The sequence below is a fragment of the Ambystoma mexicanum genome, chromosome 1p (genome assembly GCF_040938575.1).
Source record: "Ambystoma mexicanum isolate Mex_15411 chromosome 1p, UKY_AmexF1_1, whole genome shotgun sequence".
Taxonomy (NCBI): domain Eukaryota; kingdom Metazoa; phylum Chordata; class Amphibia; order Caudata; family Ambystomatidae; genus Ambystoma; species Ambystoma mexicanum.
Genome location: NC_090921.1, coordinates 544,762,580 through 544,787,994, shown reverse-complemented (window position 1 = coordinate 544,787,994; position 25,415 = coordinate 544,762,580). Strand labels below are relative to the sequence as shown.

Below are 25,415 nucleotides of genomic sequence, written 5' to 3'. Positions count from 1 at the left end.
GGGCACAGCTATCTCTGCAACCACAAACCTGGCCCACCTCTCTCCTATTCCATTATCCCCACCACCAATAGAAGGTAAAATGCATGTACCCACTTCCAACTGCCGCCCCACATAGACTCACTGAGTTGTGAACTGTTTGCCCAGCCATGTCTCACATCAGGATAAGTATTAGTTATCAATATCTCACAACTAGGTTGACTATACGCTGTGCTAGCTAGTCCAGATAAAATGGCATATATGAGCCAGCGTCACAATTAGACAGAATTGTGAAGATTAGCATTGCGTCACATCTAGACATAATTGTAATACTAGCTTGCGTCCCATCTAGACAGAATTGTGAAGATTTGCTTGCATCACATCTAGAGAGAATTGTGAATGTGGGCTTGCACCGCACCTAGACAGGATTGTGAAGATTATCATCCGTCACTTTTTAATAGCGAGGCCACTAACCAACCCCACTAAACCTTCTCACCCCTCTGCATACACATCTCAAACTCTTACTTAACACAACCATACCTCTAATGCACAACAAACCGCACACACTTCACCACCCTGCAACAACAAAATATACTACACAAACTCGTGCAACAGCACATGATGGCTCCCAACCGAAAAGCACATCGAAGCTCAGTGAGCGATGCAAGAACTGAGGCTGCCAACAGCACATCACTGCTCTATTGCCTTTCTCCCACTCAATCCTACTTACCTTCCTACCCTCTTTCCTTTTGAGATCTGCCAGAGTTCCTGGTGGCCACTCCGGTGGTGACAGTGCGTGGTACAAATAACTTTAACATTGTGCAACTCCCATTTGTTAGTATGCAACCATCCAAATTGTTGTGATATATTGGGTTCTGATGCTTGTTAATCTGCTTAGAATCGCATGCTGTGCATAGTCCGACATCCCGTGGTCATTGCAGAGTATTGCATTTTGTTTTTCGTAGTCGAAAAGGGGACGTCGACATAGGCGTGTCTGTAATACTATCTCTATAGTGACATGCAGTTTACCCAAAATCCCTCACGCGTCGAGGTCCCTCAGATTGTTTTTTTCCACCCAGAACATTGGTTGCCTTAATGCGTACCTCGTTAGAGACAAATTGCCAATACCATTTATTCGACCCTTTGTCGTTTTTTGAAAGTTATCATTAAAACCGACCTTCCTTCGACGGCTAAGCTGTTTTACCGCCGATCAAGATCGTCGACGGCAGTGATTTCGATGGAGACTATCCTTCCGCACTGCCGAACACGTGGCCCGGCCTCGCCGGCCTATACAGTAGGGAGAGTGGGGGTCGTGGGACACTTCTGTTTTCTTTCTAAGAATGCCCTTCTCTTTCACCCCCCTTTCCTTCGGGGTCGTTATCACTTATAACTGTACCTCAGCTATGGAGAGGAATCCTCTTAGATTTTGCCCGCGCTGTAATGGCAAATTCACGTGGAAGGATAAGCATAAGCGGTGTAACCGCTGCTTACCCCTCGACCACAACGGCTGAGCGGCCTGTAAACTTCTTCGCCCAAAGACTTAAAAGGACCGCAGGGTCAAGAGGTGGGCAGCCTACGCTATGTCTATAGCTGATTCCTCACCCGCCGCCGCCGAATGTGACGAGGGGGCAGTGATGACACTACCTCCATTTTGGAGGTTGTTGACCTCTCTAAGGCGCGTTCCCGCTTCTCCGCGTCTGTCCCCGGCCTAGGCAAGTTCGGCTCACGCCCTACTTATGGGGATGTACACCCCGGTGACGCTCATAAGAAACATAAAGCTAAACACACAACCCACGGCACTCCTTCGTCTAAGTCGAAGCAGGCCCTAGCGCCAACGGAGACGCAGGGCCTACCGGCAGCCTCCGCCGACCGTAAGGGTCGCAAGCTCTCCCCGCAACCGCATAAGCGACTAGTGACTGGGCCACCCACAAATAAGGGCGCTGCCACCAAAACGCCAGACGATGCACCTCGTAAGAGAGCCCGTCGGCGAAGAGGTCTCAGCACCGCCTAACACTGTGAGACGAACCCTCGACGGAGAGTTTAGTCCTCGAGAGCTTGGCACAAATAGTCTCCACTGACGCTCAGACGGACGGCGAAAGAGCCGCCGAGCCCTGCTCACAAGGCCAGGGAGACGCCGAAGCAGACGGAAGGCAGGGAGCAACCTCCCGCTCCGTCGAAAGAAGGACCTAGCCCGCAAGAAGTTTTCTCAGAGTGCAAAGGGAGTATATATCCTCCATGCTATGGGAGAAATCTCGACGGCTACAGGCGGAAGAGCTTCCCTTTACGCCTTCAGACCGTTCTGGGTTACCCCAGTGGACTTTAGAAAGACTCCAATCATGTATGGACAAACTAGATAGATTTGTCCACTCCTGAACAGGTAACGCCCAAGAGATCAAGAGATACTTCAGGAATACCCCAGGGCCAAATACCCAAGACTATTTAACCCACTTCAAGAGGAGGCTAATATATATATGACCTCATTGAAGAAGACTCACTTTCAGGAGGATGAAGAGTTCCTAAAAATTGAGGATCAACAAAACCCTGAAGAAGGTTTTGAGGAATACCCAGACATGGGTGGAGTGGGCTACGAAGAAGACCCAGACGGAGGTGGCTCACAGCCTTGGCAGTCTCCAGGAGCATCAACAGACCCTGACGCTCTGGATCTGTCCTCTCCGCAAACCACACCAGTCAGAAACCCGTCACCTATAGACGACCAACTCACTTTCAATGCGCTACTACGTAAAGCAGCAGCATATTTTGAAATTGATACAGGAGAAATTACTCCAGAAATAGACTTTGTGGCGAAAATCATTAAGGACAAACCACCTACTAGCCAGGCCATTCCCCTTCTCGCCTCAGTTAAGAGACGACTTATTGCATCTTTATCAACACTTGCGTTGGTTAGAGGGGTCAACCCAAGAATTGAGAAACTTTTTAGTCCCTCACCCTTGGACCCATTATACATTAAGGGTCACTCAATACCTGATTCCTTGGTAGTAACCACCACAAAGAAAAGGGCAAGGGTTCCCCTATCCACTAGCGAAGCACCCCCAGACAAGGACGGAAAGAAGCTTTACGCCCTGGGAAAGAGGATTACAGCCCCGGCAGCTTTCCCCACCAGAATTGCCAATAACAATACCTTACTGGCAAGCTACGCTGATGCCCAATGGGGAAAGTTACGCCAAGACCTTGAAGTCTCTGAGCCCTTACGAACTCTCTTGTTAGCCACTGTAACAGAAGGTACTCTGGTTAACCAGAGATAATTAAGAACACGCTAGATGCTGCGGAGACGACTGGCCGGTCTTTAGTTCAGGGGGTACTTCTCAAGCGTCATGTCTGGCTCCGGAACTCAGGTTTTAAGCCAGAGACCCAGGCGTCATTCATCAACAAACCAATTGAGGACTCAAACCCGTTTGGTAAGGCGGTGGATGACGCACTGGAGACGGCTAAGAAGGATTTGAATACCCTAAAGACTCTAGACCAGATCTCAAGGGCTCCCAATAAGTGAGGTTACGGCAACGGATGCTTTTTTTGTGGCCAACGACAAAGCCAGCAACTGCAACAGTAGAGGACAACGTTGTGGCAAGGGAAGAGGTCTGGCCCCACAACTAGAGGCTCCCCGGCTACCAACAGCAAATGACCCGAATGTTCGGGTTCACCTCCCATGCATCGCCGGTCGGGAGCCGGTTAACATCTTTTCTACCAGCCTCGGAGGGAATAACAGACCGCTGTGTATTGTCAACCATAGCCGGCGGTTACTGCATAGAATACAGTCGGTCCCCTACGTTCAGACCCCCAAGAGGAATACTCCTATCACCAGAGCACCTTGCCATCCTTCAAGAAGTCGAATTGCTACTAGAAAAAGGAGCAATAGAGGTTGTGCCTCTATCACAGGTAACGGAGGGTATTTATTCAGTATACTTCCTTGTACCCAAAAAGGATTTAACCATGCGCCCTCTACTAGATCTGCGCCCAGCGAACAAATTTGTCAAACCTCAAAAATTTCGTATGGTGACTTTGCAGGAAGTCATTCCCCTGCTATCTCGGCGGGATTACATGGCAACACTGGACATGAAAGATGCATACTTTCATATTTCAATTTTGCCAGCGCACAGAAAATACCTCAGGCTCATGATAGAGGGAAACACTACCAGTTCAAAGTGCTACCCTTCGGCATAGCGTCAGCGCCAAGGGTATTCACGAAAGTAGTGGCAGCGGCCCACCTGCGCAGGTTGTCCATCCCCGTATACACTTACCTCGATGATTGGCTCATAACAGGGGATTCCTACGAGACATGCTTCTGAAATGCCCAAAAGACTCTAGACCTTTTGTTCCAACTGGGCTTCTCCATCAATGAGAAGTCCAGCCTAGACCCCAGCCAGGTCAAGCAATTCCTAGGGGCTCTAATTCAAACAAAAGACGGCCTTGTCTTCCCCTCCAACGAAAGGGTCCAAAATATGCTGTTTCAGATCCCTCAATATGTAGCTGGTCGAGAGGTGACGGTAGGCAAAGCAATGCGATTGCTAGGAATGATGGCGTCATGTATATATTTGGTACCTCACGCGCGATTGCGCATGCGTCCAATGCAAGAGTGGGTCAACAGCCAGTGGTGTCAGGCCAGCGGACAATGGGACGATCTAGTGGTGGTCTTGCAGACCTTGGTTCTCTCGCTGCGGCGGTCGAAGGAAAACCTTGAAATAGGGAAACCATTCGCCACCCCCGCAGTGGAAGCCACTCTAACCACAGACTCATCCCTCACAGGATGGGGGGCTCACCTATCCCATCAGACTGCACACAGAGTTTGGACTCCGAGTGTAGTGTCCAAACACATACATTTGCTGGAACTACTGGCGGTCTTCAAGGGACTGAAGGCTTTCCAGGCACACCTTCAAGGGAAGACGGTGCTGGTCCTCTCAGACAGCACCACAGCCATGTACTACCTGAACAAGCAAGGGGGCACTCACTCTCCACGACTGTCCAAGCTGTCCCAAAACATCTGGAAGTGGGCTTTCAGACACATGTTCCTGTTATCACAACATGTACCAGGAGAACTCGATCTGCTGGCAGATGAACTCAGCAGAGACTTCCCTCTGCCGCAGAGTACGAATGGCGATTACGAGAAGACATCGTCTACGTTTTCGCACAATTGGGCTTCCCAGAAATAGATCTGTTTGCAACTCTGGAGAACACCCAATGCCAAGACTACGCCTCCAAGTACCCCCAGAACCGCTCCAAGGGTAACGGTCTTTGGATAACCTGGTCAGGGACATTTGTTTACGCTTTCCCCCCCCTGAGTGCCCTTCTCAACAAGATAGTGCACAAGATGCACCAGAAACCAGTTACCATGATACTAGTGGCCCCTATGTGGGCCCGGCAACCCTGGTTCGCTCACCTAATGGAGATGTCACTGTCTCCACCGATGAAACTACCTTGCCCGTACAATATGCTGTCGCAGGACAAGGCCAGAACGCTGCACCCATACCCACAGACACTCAACTTAGCAGCCTGGCTCCTGAGGTCATAGAATTCGGACATTTACAACTCCCTCAAAGATGCATGGACATCCTTAAAGAGGCAAGGAAACTGAACACTTGTTACTGCTACTCTAGCAAGTGGAAACGGTCCGTCATCTGGTGTAGAGCAAAGACCATCAACCCCGTTGACTGCTCTCCCACACAGACTGTTCATTACCTGACTCACTTATTAGTCTCAGGATTAGTCTTTAATTCTATGAAAGTTCATCTAGCTGTACTTTCCACATACACCATGTCTCAATATAATGTGTCATGGTGGAAAGTTGCAGTTATAAAAGCCTTCATGGAGGGAGTAAAAAGGATCCACCCTCCTATATCTAACCCGGCTCCCGGATGGGACCTAAATGTGGTACTAACCAGGCTTATGGGCTCTCCCTTCGAACCCATGCACAAAGCAACACTTAAGAAACTCACTCTTTCTTAATAGCCATCACCTCCATTAGAGTAAGTGAGCTACAAGTGCTCTCTATACTACACGCCTTTGTAACAGTTCACAAGGATAAGGTGGTTCTACGCACGCATCCTAGGTTTGCACCGAAATTCATTTCTAAATTCCATGTCAACCAGTCGATCGAAATACCAACGTTCTTTCAAAACCCATCAAACTTGGGAGAAAAAAAGCCTGCATACACATGATGTGCGCAGAGCAGTCATGTTTTATATGGAAAGAACTAGACCATTGAGAAAGACTAATCAGTTCTTTGTCTCAGTGGCAGCAGGAAGAGAAGGAGATGCAGTTTCAAAATCCACTATATCTAGATGGATTGTCCAATGCATCACTCTGTTACACTCTTGCTAAGCGAGACCTACCCTTCAAGCCAAGAGCACGTTCTACTCGAGGCACTGGGGCTTCCATAGCATTCATTGCAAATGTCCCTCTTAAGTCAATTTGCAAAGCGGCAACCTGGAGTTCTGTACACACCTTTACAAGACACTACTGTCTAGATGCCCATTCTAGATCTGATTCCCAGATGGGACAAGCAGTATTAAGACATCTTTTCTCTACTGGTCCATCGCACAACTCAACTACAACTCCGTAGTAAAGTACTGCACGCTAGTCTATGCACAGCATTTGATTCTAAGCAGATTAACAAGCATCAGAAGACCTGCATTACTTACCGTAAAAGCATTTCTGATGATTGTATCTGCTTAGATTCACATGCGCCCACCCTTCCTCCCCGCTCAGATGGAAGGAACATAGACATCTTATTACTTTCTCTCTTTTCTGTTATCACTCACGGCTAATAGGCTCCCTCAGGGCAGATAAAATACAAACAGAGGGACCTCGACGCGTGAGGGATTTTGGGTACACTGCACGTCACTATAGGCATAGTATTACAGACCCGCCTATGTCGACGTCCCCTTTTCAACTACGAAAAACAAAATGTAATACTCCGCAGTGACCACTGGATGTCGGACTATGCACAGCATGTGAATCTAAGCAGATCCAATCATCAGAAATGCTTTTACGGTAAGTAATGCATGTCTTTCTCGTTTTCTTGCAAATCATGTGAGAACTTTTATTTTATAATTGTGTTGGCAAACGTCATTGACATTTAGGCTATTAATATTTTCACTAACAGTGGTGTACTTCTCTCCTCTCTTTAAAGGAAAAAACGAAAGACCGCCATATTCTACATTTGGCAGAGATTCTTCAATGACTGGACTTAACCAGGTAGGTAACATAATGAACAGTGCTAGATCCAAATGACGTCTTCTATCAAATATTGCTTGGTGTAAGATGAGGGTGCATGGTTGCCTAGTTGAAACACCAACTTGGCCTGTGTGCATCCTTGCTTAAACATCTCATTCAAAATAATCCTATGCACACTGTGTAACACTTTACATAACATTCCAAACGTTTCCCAAATCTTCTATGTGAGCAGCTTAGCTGTTATTGTTTGGCAAGAAAGTTTTAATGTGATATCCTTATGCAAATGACAGTCCCAACCCATGTTCACCTTCTTTCTCAAATCTCTGCATTATCTACTCTTACAAACTATGGATTCAATTTAGAAATATTGCTTGTAAAATTCAAAAAGGGTAAGTAACAAATGTAACGCATACTTCATACTGTTGTGCTGTGTACCTGTAAGAAGAAAATCTGTCCTCGTCTGAGCAGCTCTCTGTAGTTGAAACTTGCATTTGTGTCGAGGCACTTGTTTGGTTGCTAGCCAAGACATTTGTTAACTAGAAGGGCTTTCTCTGCCTTTGAGAATCTAGTTCTTCGTATCATTAAAGCAATTACTTGATACATTTGTTGTATGCAAATCTATTGCAGATGTTGAAACATTCTCTTCACCGTACTGGACACATTGTTAGGCTTCATGGTTGTTGGTATATAAAACAATTGGTCAAGTTCAACATAGAATTAATAACAGGAATTGTTGTCTTAAAAGCCTTGGTGAGCCGTACATGCAAAACTGTAAGCGGGCCTTGCAAATTCTTAGAAATCATACTAGACTTGCAGGGCGACTTTCTAAGTTTGCGTACTCGACATAAGAGAAATGTACTTGACCCACAGTGACAGTTAACATGATTAGCGACCTCCTTCAGCTCCCCATGATATTATCTTCTGTTTGTCTATTCTTGTCCCATTTTTTAATCACTGTCCTGTCTTTTTGGAATGCGCTCTGATGCCTGCGGGCTTTAGCGCTATATAAATAAATACATACATAAAAATAAGTTAACAAATATTTGTGCTTTCCGTAAAATGGTGAATGTCACCATAAGCATACTTTATATTTGCATTCTGCCACCCAAGGGCAGACATTCGCAGAGAAACTAACTTGCCCTTTACTGCAAAAAATGTTTATTTACAATAAATGCCAAATACAGGTTTCAAACATCCCCATTCTCGTCAGCAAGGTTTTGGGAAGTGGGCTGATCGTCCCATGTCCCCAAGAGGTTCCAGATGAAGAGGAGACCTCTGAGTGAGTTGTAGGTATCTGGGAAGGTTATAAGGGGGAGAAGGGGTGTCTATGGATGCAGCCTTATGGGTAGATATTATTTATTTAGGTATTGCATGCACTGGGAGTGAAACGCCATCTTAGAAAATAGCTATTTTTAAATCGAGGCCTAGTGCCGTGTTGCAGCCGGGGCAGTAGGCCAAGGCTCAGAGCATAGAGATAGGCGAGTGCATGCAGGGTCGGGTTGCAGCATCAACAGCCGTGAGAAAGACCAAATCCATGGGCAGTCCTAAACCTTTGTTTCATTTCGTATCCCAGAAGTAATGCGCCCTGCTAGGCCAGGAGGGGGCCGAGAGCTCCTTGCAAGAAGTCTTCCCACGAGAAGGAGGGCACAAGCCTCCGACCTTCCCTGCCCAAACCCCAAGTTGTAGTGCCCAGATGCCCATGTCTCAAGACACCAGCATTCCAAAGTACCAGCCAGCCCCAGACCACCGACCATAAAACTGTTAGGTCGCCAATCCATCAGAAAGATCACAGCAGAAATATCCTGGACCCCTGTGATTTGTGTTTCAAGGCGCCAGGGAGGGAAAGTAACACATTTAAACCTAGGGTGGGGAGGACTGGAATGGCGCAGACGTGTCTGGGATCGAGCTGGGGCTTTAGAGTTTTCGTGATCTCGAAAATAACCTTTGCGGCCATATCTGCAGTGCCAGGTGCGCATTAGGCCACAGATGGGAGATGTGCTGAACTAGGTTAGTAAATGGCAATTGGGAGTCTCATGCTGGATGATGTACAACGAAGGACACCACATGGAAGAAGATGGACTGAAGAACCTGAGACCAATGACCTGACATCCCATATGGAGCAGGCCGCCTACATATACGGTCACACCAACCAGCTAGGTGGATTTCTGACCTATGTGCTGTACGTCAGGTGTGAAGCTCTTCTCCTTTATAAGCTATTGTTCGTTCTGATTTCTCAAAGCACTCCGTGGCTGGCATCTATTTTTATGGAAATAAACGTTCTCCTTGCAAGGTGTGTGCTGGGCCTTTTTCCTTAGTGTGTATCTTTTTTCTTGTGCGGAAATTGAGGGGCGTCTCTGCAAAGGTCCAGTACCGCACAAATGATACTCGCCCTTCCTGAAAACTCCTCGCCAATGTGAGTGGGCTAGTAAATTTTGAAATTCCTGTGTAAGAGGTCTATAGGAAATTAATATGCAGAATATAAGCCCACAGAATGTCTGAACATTGTTCTCTACCTCCTCTCTAGAGACTGCACAGCCTTGCACAGTCACCAAATTAAGGAACCATGCAACTCCCTTTCGTTTCATCAAGATAGTTGAGAAATGAAGGTAATCACACAAGCTCAACATTAATACCCAGTTGGAACCTCATGAGGCCCCCCTTTTTTACTTCACCACCCACTCAGCCACACTGGCAGAGTTCATATTCTGCATGTTGGAAGAATGTCTTTATGTCCAGGTAATGGTACAAACCTTGCTCAGCATAAAATATTAGTTGACCACATCAATCATTGCCAACCAGTTTTACATACCGAAATATTGCTCAATTTTCCCGGTTTGCAAAGGCTGCATCAAGGGATCCAGGGTTGTGGAAAATTGCATCTATCCTGGGGAAGTCTGTGCTAGTCAACCCAGGGATTAGATGTTTTCAATGAACACGGGGCTGATGTGAGAAAATGCCAATTTTTGATTGGCATGCTTTGCATAGTCTGCCATGCTTTGCATTGTCTGCCATCTAGTGGCTGGACTGGAGTATTATGCTTTGTTTACTAAATTGTAAGATAGTCCTCCACAGTTGATGCCATAAGTGCTGTTCAAATAACCTATACAAAAACAATACATATGAAAGGTGTTACAGGTAGCCCTAAAATGTACAACAATGAAAGACTGAAGAAAAATAAGAACATGGAACAGAATACTGCATATCTTAATATTACTGTGTGCTAGAGGCACATAGTGCCATTGGCCTGTTTTTTAGAAAAAGCTGATGGCGCTAGCACATCTGAAAGGACAACTATCAAAAGTCTGCTCTTTACATGTCAAACTACGTAAGGATTGAAACGGACAAGTTTCTAATGGAAGAGGAAGATTCCGAGGATGCCTTTTACGCGCATGGACTCCGACACAGACTTGCATGGACACTGGCAAGAAGTCATCATACATTGCACAATTTAAATATACCCAAGAAAGAAAAGCTATTAAGGGGCCAGGGAGGCTCATGATTCATCACTCCATTTTCTAGAAAGTACCCTGTGGGCAGTATACCACAATTCCACTTGCAAAAGAGGTGGAATTGTGGTAGTTTGTAAACCGGGAGGAAGGATTCTGCCCTTTGCAAAAGAGTGAGTACAACATTAGGCAGTGTCGGGGACAATTATATATCCTAGTCACCAAATGACGAACAGGCACAATTTTATTCCGCTATCAGAAGAGCAACACATTATTTTCAAATGTAATTTGTAGGAGGAAGACATTTTGGTGAAGACAATTAACAAACATCACTTCAGACAATTATCATAACTGAGCAGGTGAGAAAATAAACACACCATACTTAATCCTGCTGTGTCGAGACAAAACATTTTTGATTAAGAAGAACTCTAGGCTGCACCATAGGATCTAGTTATCGGGGGTCATCCAAATCTGTTCCTTTGCCGGTCAACTTGGTTGGGATGTGCTGCAGTGCACTAGCATCCAAAACTGAGGCAACAACTGAAGAAGGCAAATGTATTTGATGCTTGTTAATCTGTTCAGAATCACATGCTGTGCATATAGTCCGACAGTATTGTATCTTGTCTTTCACGCATTGAAAGGAGACGTTAACATGGGAGTGCCTATAATGCTATCCCTAATGTGACGTGTAGAGTACCCAAAATCCCTCGCGTATCGAGGTCCCTCAGATTTTTCTTCTGCCCAGCCAGCTGGTCGCCTTATGCGAAACTCTTCCAAAAAATTGCTATATTTTTATGTTCCCGACCTCCTATTGTTTTTTCTATCACCTCTCCCCTTCGACGGTCGCTTCAGATACCACCGCTGAAGGCTGCTGAAGACTGAATTTCGACGGCTGGGACTCCGGTCGGCGCTGGCGACCACGTGGCTGTGCCCTCTGCCGGCCTAGGCAGTAGGGAAAGTGGGGAATAGGGGGTTATATTCTTTTGAGAATGGCTTTCATTCTGCCTTCTCTTGGTTTCATAGGTTTTTCTTTTGTCCCATTTCAGATACTGAGCTATGGACTGGACACAATTTAGATTTTGGCCTTCGTGTAAGGCTAAATTCCCATTGAAAGACTAGCACCGGCGGTGCTATAACTGTCTTCCCCTCGATCACAACGTGTCCTGTGAGGCCTATAAGCTCCTACGTCCCAAGACTATAAAGGAGCATTCCTTAAAGCGGTGGGCGGCCTACGGTATGTCGAGGTACTTCCTGCCTCAACAGCCGCTGAGTGTGACGAGGACGTTGGTGACCAAGACTCCACATTGGATGCCATTGACCTTACGCAGGAGCGTTCTCACTCCAAGCCGTCCGTCCCTGGCAGGCGTGACGAGAGTCCCACTATGGGGAATATACATCCCGGCGACAGGGACGCACATGATTCCCACACTAAGGACACAACCCCTGGTTCTGCTTCAACGGTTTCGTCGAAACATTTCAAGGCGCTGACGGGCACGTCAGCCAGTACGGCGGTACCCGCTGATTCCCGTGATCGGCAGCCCTCCCTGCAATTGTGTCAGCGGCATGCGTCCGGGCAGTCCAAAAGTAAGGGCACCAAAAGCCATGTGGAACATCGAAGCGCCTCATAAGAGTGTTGGCGCCGCTCAAGGGCCCGGTTGCACAAAAGTCTACCACGCAACCATCTACACAGCCCTTACACCTCCCTGTGACGCGGAGCATTACTGAGAGCATCACAAATATACTTTTGACAGTGAAACAAAAGGAACAGGCTAAGTACGCGTCGAAAAGCCCGGACAGTCTAAACGATTACACTGAGTCCTGTGTCTTTGTCTACGGCTCAAGGTGATAAAAGTCGACGTTCCAGAAAAGAAACTCAGCCAGAAGAGCCCTTTCCTCCTATAGCCCCCCAGGGTTCCTCTTTCTGGACCCGGGAGATATTTGACAGCTGTATGAACAGACTAGAAAGATTTGTTGAACTTTCTGAGGGGTTTGCTCCAAAAAGGCCCTGTGAGAAGAGCCCTTAAATGTCTGTGACTAAATTTCAAAGGACCTCTGCTCCACATCATGAGGACATTCTGGACATCACTGATGACGAATTCCATGTGGATACATGTACACAGGAGGATGCCCCTTTTGATGTTCCTGTTGATGACCCTTGAGATCCCAATCGGGGTTGGGAGGACGACCCTCCAGTTAATGATCAGCCTTGGGCGTCCCCTACCCCCTACTCAAGATCCCGCCGCCTTGTGTATGGACTACTCTTCCCTCCCCACTGGTCCGCCAGGCATCACCTGTTGACGACCAGATGGCGTTTAACGCGATCTTAAAGAAGGCAGCTGAGAATTTCGAAATTGGCACAGCCTCAGATTCAGACTTTGAGGACATTCTTAAAGAGAAGCCTGCGGCCAGTCATGCTATTCCTTTATTAAATTCTATGAAGAGATGCCTTGCTCCTTCCCTGTTAACGGCAGCTCAAACCAGCGCTGTTAATCCACGTGTGGAGAAGCAGTTTCATCCCCCCCCCCTTACTCACCTCCTCTACATTAGGGGTCATGCCACTCCGGATTCGCTGGTGGTTACCACTACGAGGAAAGGAGTAGGCGTCCCCTTGTCTACAGCAGCAGCTTACTCCACATGCGTAGCCAACAATACCACACTGTTGGCTAGCTATTCAGACGTTCAGTGGAATTTACTGCAGGAGGGCCATCAGGAGGGCCATCAAGAGGTCCCGGAACCGGTGCGGGCTAGATTGCTTGTGATTGTCAGAAGGCAAGCAGGTAAATCAAAATATTCTAAAGAATACATTAGACGCTGCTGAATTAGCGGGCAGGATCCTAGCCCCGGGCACCCTATTAAAACGTCATCCCTGGCTAAATAATTCCGGGTTCAAGCCAGAAACCCAGGCTTCTTTAATCAATAAGCCAGTGGAGGAGGCCAATCTATCGGCAAGGCTGTCGACGAGGCACTGGAGACAGCAATGAAGGAGCACGAGACTCTGAAAAGCTTAGACCAAATTACTCCGAAGCCTTTTCAGCAGAAGTGGAGGTTCTCGTCGCTCCGCTCACAACCAGTACAATTTTGGACAGAGTTGGTCCTCAGGTCAGGGATCTACCTCCACCGCCACCACATAGCCACCTATAGGACAGCAACATGGAAAGGGAAGGAGGTGTGCAATTCCACCCCAGTGGCTCCCAGGCCTCCAGTCAAAAATGACTTCCCGATCCGGGTCCCCTCCCATTCCTCCCCTGTCGGGGGATGTATAACATCTTTCCTGCAAGCATGGGAGGGGATTACATCCGACTGGTGGGTGCTCAAGACTGTCGCCCACGGGTACTGCATCGAGTTCAGGCGACCACCTCAATTCAGACCACTGAGATCAAGACACCTGACACCAGAACACCCAAGGATCCTGCTGCAAGAGGTCAAGATCCTGCAGAAAAAGGGTGTTATCGAAGTTGTCCCTCTTCTACAGGTAAACAAGGGTATTTATTCAGTGTACTTCCTTGCACCCAAAAATGATCTAACCATGCGCCCTGTTTTAGATCTGCGCCCAGCGATCAAATTTGTAAAGCCACAAAAGTTGTGCATGGTCACTCTGCAGGAAGTAATTCCCCTGCTTTCACAGGGGGATTACATGGCAACATTGTACATGAAAGATGCATACTTTCATATTTCAATGTTGCCAGTGAACAGAAAATACCTCAGATTTCTGATACAAGACGAGCACTATCAGTTCCAGGTACTACCCTTCGTCATAGCTTCTGCACCAAGGGTATTTACAGAAGTACTAGCAGTGGCAGCAGCACATTTGCGCAGGCAATCGATCCCGATCTATCCTTACCTCGACGACTGGCTCATAACAGGGGACTCTTATGAAACATGTATGTCAAATACCCAAAAGATGATGGATCTTTTATTCAGTCTGGGATTCTCGATCAACAAGAAGAAATCCAGCCTAGACCACAGTCAGGTCAAACAGTTCCTAGGGGCTCTAATTCGAACAAAGGACGGCCTAGTCTTCCCCTTCAACGAGAGGTTTCAAAACATGTTTCAAATCCCTCAATATGTAGCCAGTCGAGAGGTGACGGTACGCAAGTATGCGACTGCTAGGAATGATGGCGTCCTGTATCTACTTGGTTCCTCAGGCACGCATGCACCCAATGCAAGAGTGGCACAACAGCCAGTGGCGTCAGGCCAGCGGACAGTGGGACGAGCCAGCCCTCGTTCTCTCGCTACAGTGGTGGTCGAGAGAGAATCTCTTGAAGGGGAAATCCTTCACCACCCCCGCAGTGGAGGCCACTCCAGCTACAGACTCTTCTCTCACAGGGAGGGTGGGGAGCTCACCTGCTTCAGCAAACAGCGCACAGAGTTTGGTAGTTAGACATAGCATCCAACCACATAAACCTGTTCGCAGTGTTCAAAGCACTAAAAGCTTTCCAAACACAATTGCAGGGGAAGACGATCCTCATCCTCAGACAGCAATGTACTATCGGAACAAACAAGGGGGCACTCACTCTCCAGGGCTGTCCAAACTGTCCCAGAACATTTGGAAGTGAGCTTTCAAACGCAACATGTTCCTGTTATCACATGTTAATCTCAATCTTCTTGCAGATGTACTCAGCAGAGACATCCCGTTGCCCATGGAGTACAAAGGGCGATTATACAGAGACAGTCCAACGTTTTCGCAGAATGGGGCTTACCAGAGATCAATTTGTTAGCAACTCTGTAGATCGCTCAATGCCAAGATTACGCCTCCAGGTACCCCCAGAACCGTTTCAAGGGGATCGGACACTGGATAACATGGTCAGGAAAATGTGTCTACGCTTACCCCCGCCCGCTGGCTCCCCTTCTCAACAAGATAGTGCACAAGATGGACCAGGAACCAGTCACAATGATACTTTTGGCCCCCATGTGGGACCGCCAACCCTGGTTCGCTCATCTGATGGAGATGTCCCTATCTCCTCCAGTCAAACTGCCTTGCCCGTACAACATATTGTCGCAAGACCGAGGGGAGATGCTTCACCCATGCCCGCAGACATTGAACTTAGCGGCCTGGCTCCTGAGGTCATAGTTTGGACACCTTCAGCTCCCTCAGAGATGTATGGACATTCTCAGGGCGGCAAGGAAACCGAACACAAGATATTGTTATTCCAAGAAAATGGAAACGGTTTGCCATCTGGTGCAACTCAAAAGAGCATTAACCAGATTAACTGCTCTCCCACAGTGTTTTGTACCAAACTCATCTAATTGACTCACACCTGGTGTTTAACTCTCTAAAGGTTCACTTAGCTGCACTTTCAGCCTACACTACATCACACCATAAAGTGTCATGGTGGAAGATACCAGCTATTAAGGTTTTCATGGAGGGAGTGAAAAGAATTCACTCGCCCATTTCTAACCCGGCTCCCGGATGGGACCTAAACGTGGTGTTGACTAGGCTTATGGGTGCCTCTTTCGAGCCCATGCACAAAGTAAGTCTTAAAGATCTCACCTATAAGACTGCCTTTTTAATAGCGTTACTTCCATTAGGAGAGTAAGTGAACTACAAGCACTCTCAATCCTAGATCCCTTTGTAACAGTTCACAAAGATAAGGTGGTTCTACGCACTCACCCTAGGTTTGCGCCCAAATTAATTTCCAAGTTCCATGTGAACCAATTGATAGAACTACCAATGTTCTTGCAAAATCCTTCAAGCCTGGGAGAAAGAACCCTGCACACACTGGATGTACGCAGAGCTGTCATGTTCTACATGGAAAGCACTTGACCACTAAGGAAAACGTATCAGTTTTTCGTTTCAGTGGCGGCAGGAAGAGGAGGAGACAGTCTCCAAATCCACTATCTCTAGGTGGATTGTCAAATGCATCCCACTCTGCTACAGTCTGGCCTTCAAGCCTAGAGCACATTCCACTCGAGGCACTGGGGCGTCCATAGCATTCATTGCAAATGTTCCCTTTGAGTCCATTTGCAAAGCGGCCACCTGGAGTTCTGTACACACCTTTACAAAACACTATTGCCTAGACACTCTTTCTAGGTCTGATTCTCCGGTGGGACAGGCAACAATGAGGCATCTTTTCACTACTGTTCCTTCTCACAACCCACCTCCAACTCCAGGTACTGCTGGCAGGTCTATTCACAGCATTTGATTCAAAACAGATTAACAAAAATCAGAAGATACGCATTACTTACCGTAAACTCATTTCTGATGGTTCTATCTGCTTATATTCACATGCGCCCACCGTTCCTCCCGCTTGGGTGGAAGGAACATGTCTTACCACTTTCACTCTTTTCTGTAATCACTCACGATAGTTATAAGGCTCCCTCTTGGCAGAAAAAATACTATCGGAGGGACCTCTACGCGTGAGGGATCTTGGGTACACTACACGTCACGTTAGGGATAGTGTTACAGGCACGCCCACGTCCCCTTTTGATTCTCGAAAGACAAGATGCAATACTCTGCGGTTGCCACTGGATGTCGGACCGTATGCACAGCATGTGAATTTAAGCAGATACAACCATCAAATGCTTTTACGGTAAGTAATGCATATCATGCCAGTGCTATTTTAGGGTACAGTTCTGAAGACTTTGTACATTTCTGCAAGAATGCTTAAGTGAGCTTTGCTCGGTCATCTCCTCTTGGAACCTCAGTTTCAGGGTCCTCGCAGGTGTAAGAGGGAGTTCCTCCAGGCGACTTCATGTAAGGGTACCTGTTGGTTGGAAAGTGAGGTGGGAAAACATTTGACCTAATAACACTGATTCTGTTCAATTAATTGATAATGCATTGGGACTTGTACTGTGCAGGGGCTCTTGGAATTGACACTTGGAATCTCACCTGATGGCTACACTTAAACTGCAGACTACGAACAACGTGGAGGCTTGTATGGACTCAACCATGGGGAAGATGCATGCAGATGATGGCGGGAAAAGGGGAATCCATTAAACCTCCTTGGTCTTAATCTGGATTCAATCCAGATTCAGTCTACTTATTAATTGGAGAACCATTGTAGGGTTGTGGTTTAATTATTAAAGGTGCAGAATGCGCTATGGTTGCTGACTTACCTCTTGTTGTACTTAATTTATCACAAGAGTTTTAGGTAAGCATAGATAAGAGACGAGGCTTAAATAGTGCCACTTCCCTATCCCATGACTAACTGACTGAGGTGGAACATCCATAGAAGCAGGGATCATTCTACTGATTACATCACACTCTTACTGGATATATGCACTCACCAAGAAAGAGGACGTATGTAAGACAGAGATCACAACACTTCCCCTTTTATCCAGGAGAAGAGAAGGGAAAAGTGAGGGAATCACAGGATAACAAGTGAACAGCACAACAGAGATCTTGCACCAGGCCAAGCCACTACTTATGGAGGAAAAATGGAAAGCATACAAGAACCAAACCAGCATTCAGAGAAAAGGAGATAAAGGAACGAAGAATGGGAACATAGAACAGCTGCAATGGTGCTCAACTTGCAACATACAAGACGCTGTAAATTGTGCAACAGTTGTAGTTTGGCCACACAGGTACATCCTCTTGTACTACACAACCTATACTGCCTACTTAAACCACCAAACCTCCAACTGCATAGGCATATCCTATGCACTCAACCTGGACTCCACTCATTCTTTTCTCACAGCTACCTGACCCCTTCCACTGATTTATGCATTTAGTCTGTTGCTTGTTTTTGGGATGGGGTTATAACCCTGGGGGCAGTGATCTGTTTATTCCAAGGTTGCTTTGCTCCCCCACCACCACAGCGCACACATGGCTTCTATCCCGTGCCTGTCACCAATTTGAAAATACAAGTGCAGGATATGCTAATGATGCGCAGGCGCCTCTTCTAACATCTACCTTTTTAATTGTTATGTTAACTTTATAGTTACTTTAATTGACAAGATAACACCTACACATACACAGGTATCTGCATCTCTGGACTAGCAGACTGGGGTGGAACACTAAACATCCACACACTGAACACTCTACTAAATATATTATTCATGCTGGACATAGGCACTTACTGTGAAACAGGGTCCGCATGTAAGACTCGGACCACAACAGGCATCTAATCTTCATACACTGTGTCGCCATGCACTGCCCACAGGAGAATCACTCCTATAAAGGGCAAATGTTCATTTACGGAAGTTAGTCTGGTGAAACTGGAGGAGTTGACTACAAGGTGCTTACATGCAGAACAGACTCCCATCCCTGGAAAGTACTGTGATTGCCTACCTGGGGCACCCAAAAGAAGGAATATGTCTTAGAGGCTCTCGCTAATAAATACACAGGAATTTGTTTTTCTTTTTTGTTTTAAGGTGTTGGAAAATGCATGCATTCTCACACACAGAAAGGATGTATGGTGTAAGAAAGGAAATGTTAAACATGGTTGATGCTTCCATGTGGCATCTGACATGACAGAGCAGAGCGTTTCAATAGAAAGCAGTATGTGCAGTGTCCATAACTAGTAAGCCCAGCTTGGGTGCTTGCCGAAGCAGAGTGAGCAGTACAAGCTGCTTGCAGTGGTCCCTGATGGCTCTGGCGACAATAGCCTGGCGCCATGCTCAGGCCAAGCAGCCTCGCTCTAATCCGCCATGGTCGCCGTTTGTAAGACCTGTTGGAGAGTTGGGCATAGCACACTGTGTTAAACTGCATCAACAAGGCCCTATAAAACATCTACTTTGACCTCTTTACTCCATTGCTGCTCCACTTTCGTTTAACTTAGTTTTTCATTGCCTCACTGACTTTATCCCCCACTCCCACCGTCAAATGTATCGTTCTTGCTGGATTGTTGCTGCTTGTTTGTAACCTGTTTTGTGGGATGATCAGATGGAACTGGCTATATTAGTTTGGCCGAGTGACAAATATGCTCTACATGCTGCCGTTCTAGAAAGTTGTTGAGACAATAGTTTTCTTCCTGCCCAGATAAGGGGCAACCTTTTGACAGACCCAGAATGCATTTGTGATATTGCAACCTAAATCAATTTAGACACATTTTGAGGGCGTCTGCATTTTATCCATTTACAGACAGTCAAACGTTCTAAAGGCGGCCCCTTTTGGCCCATTGGTTTAACAATTGGTTACTTTAGATTGGCTACAGTGATAACACAGTGACCTAGTTTATTACATATTAACATACAGGTTTGTGCTACTTCTTTCTGTATGTCTGCACCTTTTGCTCTCTGTACTATTGTACTGCTACAATTGTATTGCACTAGCATTTGCTAGTGTTAACTATTTTAAGAAACTTTGATTACCACTAATGCTTAGTTGTCAATAGGCTTTTCTACCTGCAAGACCTTTGCTATTATATTGACTTAATATTTACATATTTCAGCTTTAGTATTCCTTCTCGCGTCTAGGTCCCTCACATTGTTTTTTCTGCCATCATAGTTGGACGCAAGTTGCAGAGTTCCTTATTCTGGCTAACGCCTTTACTTAGTCAAAGTTTAAAATTAGACGTTCTTTCTATCCTTTCAACTGCCGTAAAACGCAAGATCTCTGACGATGGCTTTTGAGGACACGATCCTTCGTTGACAACTACTACTCATCCGTCTTGACGAACTTTCACTTTGGCCTACCTAGGCCCCAACGGGCCTTGGCCATGCACAGTAGTGAGTGGAGGGAGGTCATAATCCATCTCATTTAGGGAATGCCTATTTCCCTCCTCTTCCTATTACATCACCAAGCTGCCATTTTTCCATACTACGGAAAAAACACTGTTTAAATGTTGCCCTTCCTGTAAATGGAAGTTTCCTGGAAGGACACGCTCATGGTGTGTAATTTCTGGCATCCTAGGGACCATTCCGAAAGACAGTGCAAGTCATTCAAACTGTTTCGACACAAGGCACTAAAGGACCAGAAATCTAAACAATGTGCTCGCCACGCCACGCAGGCTGAGGCCTCCATGGACATTTAGGGAACCTCTAGCAATGGCGGCATTGATGTCAGAAGTGACGCGTAGGGTGATCGGGACCCGACTGATTCCCACGTGCGAGCCCCCGACTCCCAACAGGCAGGCCGCTGGTTCTGCTACGGAGAAGACACCCGGCGGCTCAAGCACCCACACTAAACGCACACCCCCATGGCTGACGGTCGACCACATCGACTAATAAGCCACATGCGGTGTTGAAGGAAAGGTCTAAAAAGTCCCTGTCCTCTGGGCCATCGCGATACCGTTCGCCACATGAAATTCCCCAAAACAGACGCCAAAGTCTGTTCCCGACCACAAGCAAATCAGACAAGTCCTCAGGTACTGTGCATCGAAAGACGCGCCAACGGCCCTTTCAAATCATTCAAAAAGCAGAACTCATTAAAAAAGACATCCCCCGACTCTCCCCTCAAGACTAATTTGTTGAAAAACTCAATCTTCGACTCCCCGGTCTTCAAAATCTCCTGTTCAAAGTAAAAAGAGCACTCTGCCCCTAGTGACCCCCTCTCAGGGGCAATGCACCACAAACAACCCTTTAAATCGGAGGCTTTCCCTGCCCCTGTTCCCACAGTTTTACTGAGCTCCACTCATTTGACCCATGAACAATTTGATGGTTATGAATAGAATGTCTAGCTTTAACTTTTTTGATCAACACCCTGATCAACTGTCTAGCCTCTAAGTGCCCTCTCAAGGCGGAGCAGCTGACAAGCAGCCCAACGCCAAAAGACAGTTCCTAGCCACTACATAGCCTAGTACTCTACCTCTCAAAACATACGTGATGACCTATTTATTTTAACACCTCAGGTCAATAGCAGACCAAGGGGACATGGATGATACAGACAAATACTATGATGACAAGGATGATGTATAAATCATTTAATCTCAAGACCATCTTGATTGATTTGTTTATCTTGACCAATCCGTGGCTGATTATACTGCAGCTGGCTAGCCACAGAGCAATCTTCTTTTAAAAGCTGCAGAAGATTTTAAAATCGATAGCCAGGAGGCACAAGTTGACAAGTACTTTGTAGAGGACATCCTCCGGGACAAACGATTTGCAGAACAGTTCATCCCACTGCTCCAATCTATCCAAGGGCGCATTCAGCCTTCTTTACGTACCTCCAACCGGACAAGGGCAGTCAACCCTTCCATTGAGAAAATGTTTAGACCAGCCCCGTCAGACCATTGTACATCCGGGGCAACTAAAGCCTGACTCTCTCGTGACGACCACTTGAATGAGAGCAGGCACACCTTTTTTAGCTTCTGCCGAAGCCCCTCCTGACAAGTAGAGGAAAACAAATGTACACAATGTGCAGGAACGTAGCTTCCTCAGCTGCTTGCCAAGTAAGGATAGCCAACACTACGCTCCTGGTGAGTTATGATTGCCACAAGTGGGATGAGATCTCACAACAAATGGACTCTGCCCCACAGCCCCTAAAGAGACGGCTCTTTAAAACAGTAGCTGAAGGTAAACGGCTGGCAAGCTGCATCCTGAAAAATAATCTGGACGTAGCAGATAATGCAGGCCGGATAGAAGCTGTTGAGGGTACCCTCATTAAGCGCCATGCATGGCTGTGCCGAACAGGTTTGAAGCTGGAAACTCAAGACACCCTTTTAAATATGCCAATTGAGCTTAACGCCTTCTTTGGGAAAGTGGTCGAGGACGCGCTGAAGGGTGCCAAAGAAGAGTACAGCACCCTCAAATCCACGGGACAGCTCACAAACCCTTTGTGCAGAAGGGCACTTTTAATACACCCCATTTTATAGGACAAAACTCCCAGAGGTGGTCCGACTACAACCAGGCCGGACAAGCTTCATCTTGGGGTCCCCCGCAGGGTAAATCCTCCCAACAAAGTTTTCAAAGGGGCCACAAAACGTTGAGAAAAGAGGCTCCACCCCACCAGAGCAATGACCACCCTCTCCACGTCCCTCATCCTTCTCCAGTAGGAGGTTGCAAATCTCACTGTAATCTTATTTCTGATGCGTGTATCTGCTTAGATTTACATGCATGCACCCCATCCTTCCTCCACTGTGTAAGTAGAAGGTGCATAGATGCTTTCTGGCTTCATCTACTCTTATCTGCCTTATTAAATCTGTACTCAAGCTACACTTCCTGCTACCTCCTGTCAGAAATAAATCAATTTGAGGGATCACGACCCGTAATGGACCATAGATACAGGAGACGTCACACTAGTGATAGTATTACTGGCACACCATGTCTGTCCCTTTTCGAGTTTCAAAAACAAAAAATGTAATACTCTACGGCTACCACTAGATGATGGCCTATGCATAGAATGTGAATCTAAGCAGATACAAGCATCAGAAATACGATTACGGTGAGTAATGTATTACATGTATACATTTCTGAGGCATGTGGAATCTGCTTAGATTACATGCTGTGCATAGGCCGACATCTAGTGGAAGCTGCAGAGTATTAAAGTAGTTGTTTTCGAAACTCAAAGGGACTTCAACAGGGTGGCCAGTAATACTATCCTTAGAGTGACTTCCACTGTACCCATTGTCCTTCACGCGTTGAGGTCCCATCATTGACGGACGCTTAATTGCAGAGTTCCTATTTCGGTTAACGCCATAGATTGAAAAATAATTAGTCACTATTTCTATCCTTTTATCACCGACTTTCGACAAACCTCTCGACAGCAGTGGAAAGGACAATCGTCGAACGAAGACCTTGCTTCGACGCACCTCTTCAGCCTTGGAAGGTCGCCCCGGGCCTCGGCCCTAACAGTAGGCAGAGTGGGTGTGGACATTTCTTAGGGCTCTCTAAGAGAATGCATATTCTCCTTTGTTCTCTCTATTTTTGCCTTTATTGCCTTTCCTTTAAACCATGGAAAACACCATTTAAATTCTGCTCAAGTTGCAATAAAAAGTTTGTGGAAAGGCAAGCACTGTGTGTGCAATCTTTGTCTTGCACAAGACGACGACGAGGGCCATTGTTTAGCCTGTCAGCTCTTCAAAACAGTCAAGGACAGAAAGACCAAACATTGGGCCCACCACACCATGCAGGCCGAGGCCTCCTTGGACGTGGAGGGGACATCCAGTGATTGCAGCATTAACCTCTTTTCGGAAGGCTACTGGGAACCGATTGATACCCATGTGCTAGCCCCTGACCACAAAAGACAGGCCGGCGGCACTGTTACGGGGACGACACCCGGCGGCATTAGCACACATAGTGCAACTCGCACCAAACGCATATCCCCTGATGCCATCCTCGACACGGTTCCAAGGGGACGGTACACAAGGTCGTCACACGACAGGACCCAAAAGTCGCACGTAGAAAGCTACACGTGCCTAAAACACCGGCCGAAAGCCAAGCGTCAGAGGATGCAGCTTCGCATCTGACCACGTCGAAATCGGTGAAAAGTTCCAGTTCCTCTAAATCATCACAACTGGTCCAAAAACATGTCCCTGAGACACTCGGACTGTGCACCACGAGCACACGTGACGGGGCAAGACGCTTCCTTCACCTCAGAGGTTCACTGGCCACTTGAGGGGGAATCCTGATGCAATTTCCTTGTTTCCTTCAGTACGCTCCACCCTGGAGCGTCCACCTCGGGCGCATTTCGCCTCCGCTTCAAATTGCTGTTTCAGACCTCCACCATATGGGCAGGCACGGCCACCACACGCATCAAGAGTGATCCGGTGGCAGGACAGTGTCCGACCGATAAGGTGTACACTTCTCCCTTGCTGGGAGTGAAGGCGTGGCAGTTTCAGCCTTTCACTCTGCCGGAAACTGACTGCTGCCGTGACGCAGGCAGCGACCACCGCAACGCCGCTCACCATGTGTTCAGCACTGCCTCCTTGGTGCCTGCTCCCCTCAGCCTCCGGTTGTGTAGGGCAGCAAGCCCGTCGCTGTCGCACTGAAGGCACTGGTTTCTAAACGCTCGCCAACCGGCCTCAGTGCTCAGCCCTGCGTAGACGTGTGCCGAAGCTCCTTCCCAACTGCAGTCTGGGGGAAAAGGTGCCCCAGCTCTGCACTGCCAGGTACTGACAGCAGCTTAGTTTTCATGGACTGCTGACTCGCCCGCCAGAGAGTCTGTGCTGGCGGGACTGCATGTAGTGTCTCAGCCGGTACGTCTGGAGAAGGGGGTGGAATTTGCTTCCTTGGGGTTCAACACCTCCAAGTTAGTGGGAGGATCCCCCGCTTCACCTCCAACTCACAGCTGCTCTCAACTCAAACCCCAGTGTTGCACTCCAGCTCAGCCACCACACACGTTGGTTCAGTCAAATCAGGCCACCTTCAGCAGTCGTCATTTTCTCAGTTATCTTGTACCTGGTACTCGGGTCTGCATATGCATTGTCCATGCAGTGTTCGAGCGAAGGACTGGCGCCCACCACTAGGGGTCAAACGGTATGCCGTTTTATAGATACCGTGAACCGCGTAATTGAACTATAATAACCATCAAGTTGTTTATACCGGTATACCGTTTTGGGGCCTGCAGCTATTAAGTGAGCTTTTCAATCTGATTTGGAAAGGCTGTAGTAAGCAAGTGCTGCGCAGTATGGATCTTGCACTGTGGGATGTGGCTTCTGCCAAGGGGGCCTTGTTTGGCAGACAAGAGCATAGGGAAAGTGAGGCCACATTAGTAAATGCAGCTTTGATGGTGTGACCGCTCTTTCTCTGTGATCAGTAGAATCGGGTTAGAGATCAGCCGATTTGTAGTTTTGGCACCATTTGAAAGAAGGGGAACTGCACATCCCAGAATTCAGAGGGGAATTAACTGGATGCCCTTCTGATGCATGTCCATAACATTATTTTAGCTCTGTAGACTGTATAAACACTGATCCTATCAGTTCTTTGTGCTAGTATATAAACTGCTCTCCCCCAGCCCCCACTGTCCTCCCTGTAGATTTGCACATT

General features: G+C 47.1%; 1 protein-coding gene across 2 annotated transcripts in view; it reads left to right on the top strand.

The window, feature by feature from the left end:
- Positions 1-25,415, top strand: part of TCF3 (transcription factor 3) — a 1,342,799-nt gene that overhangs the window by 637,165 nt on the left and 680,219 nt on the right. For both annotated transcript variants that reach the window (XM_069649483.1, XM_069649484.1), the window contains exon 6: positions 7,121-7,185. In XM_069649483.1, coding sequence (XP_069505584.1) covers positions 7,121-7,185 — 65 coding nt within the window. The remainder of the gene's footprint in view (positions 1-7,120; positions 7,186-25,415) is intronic.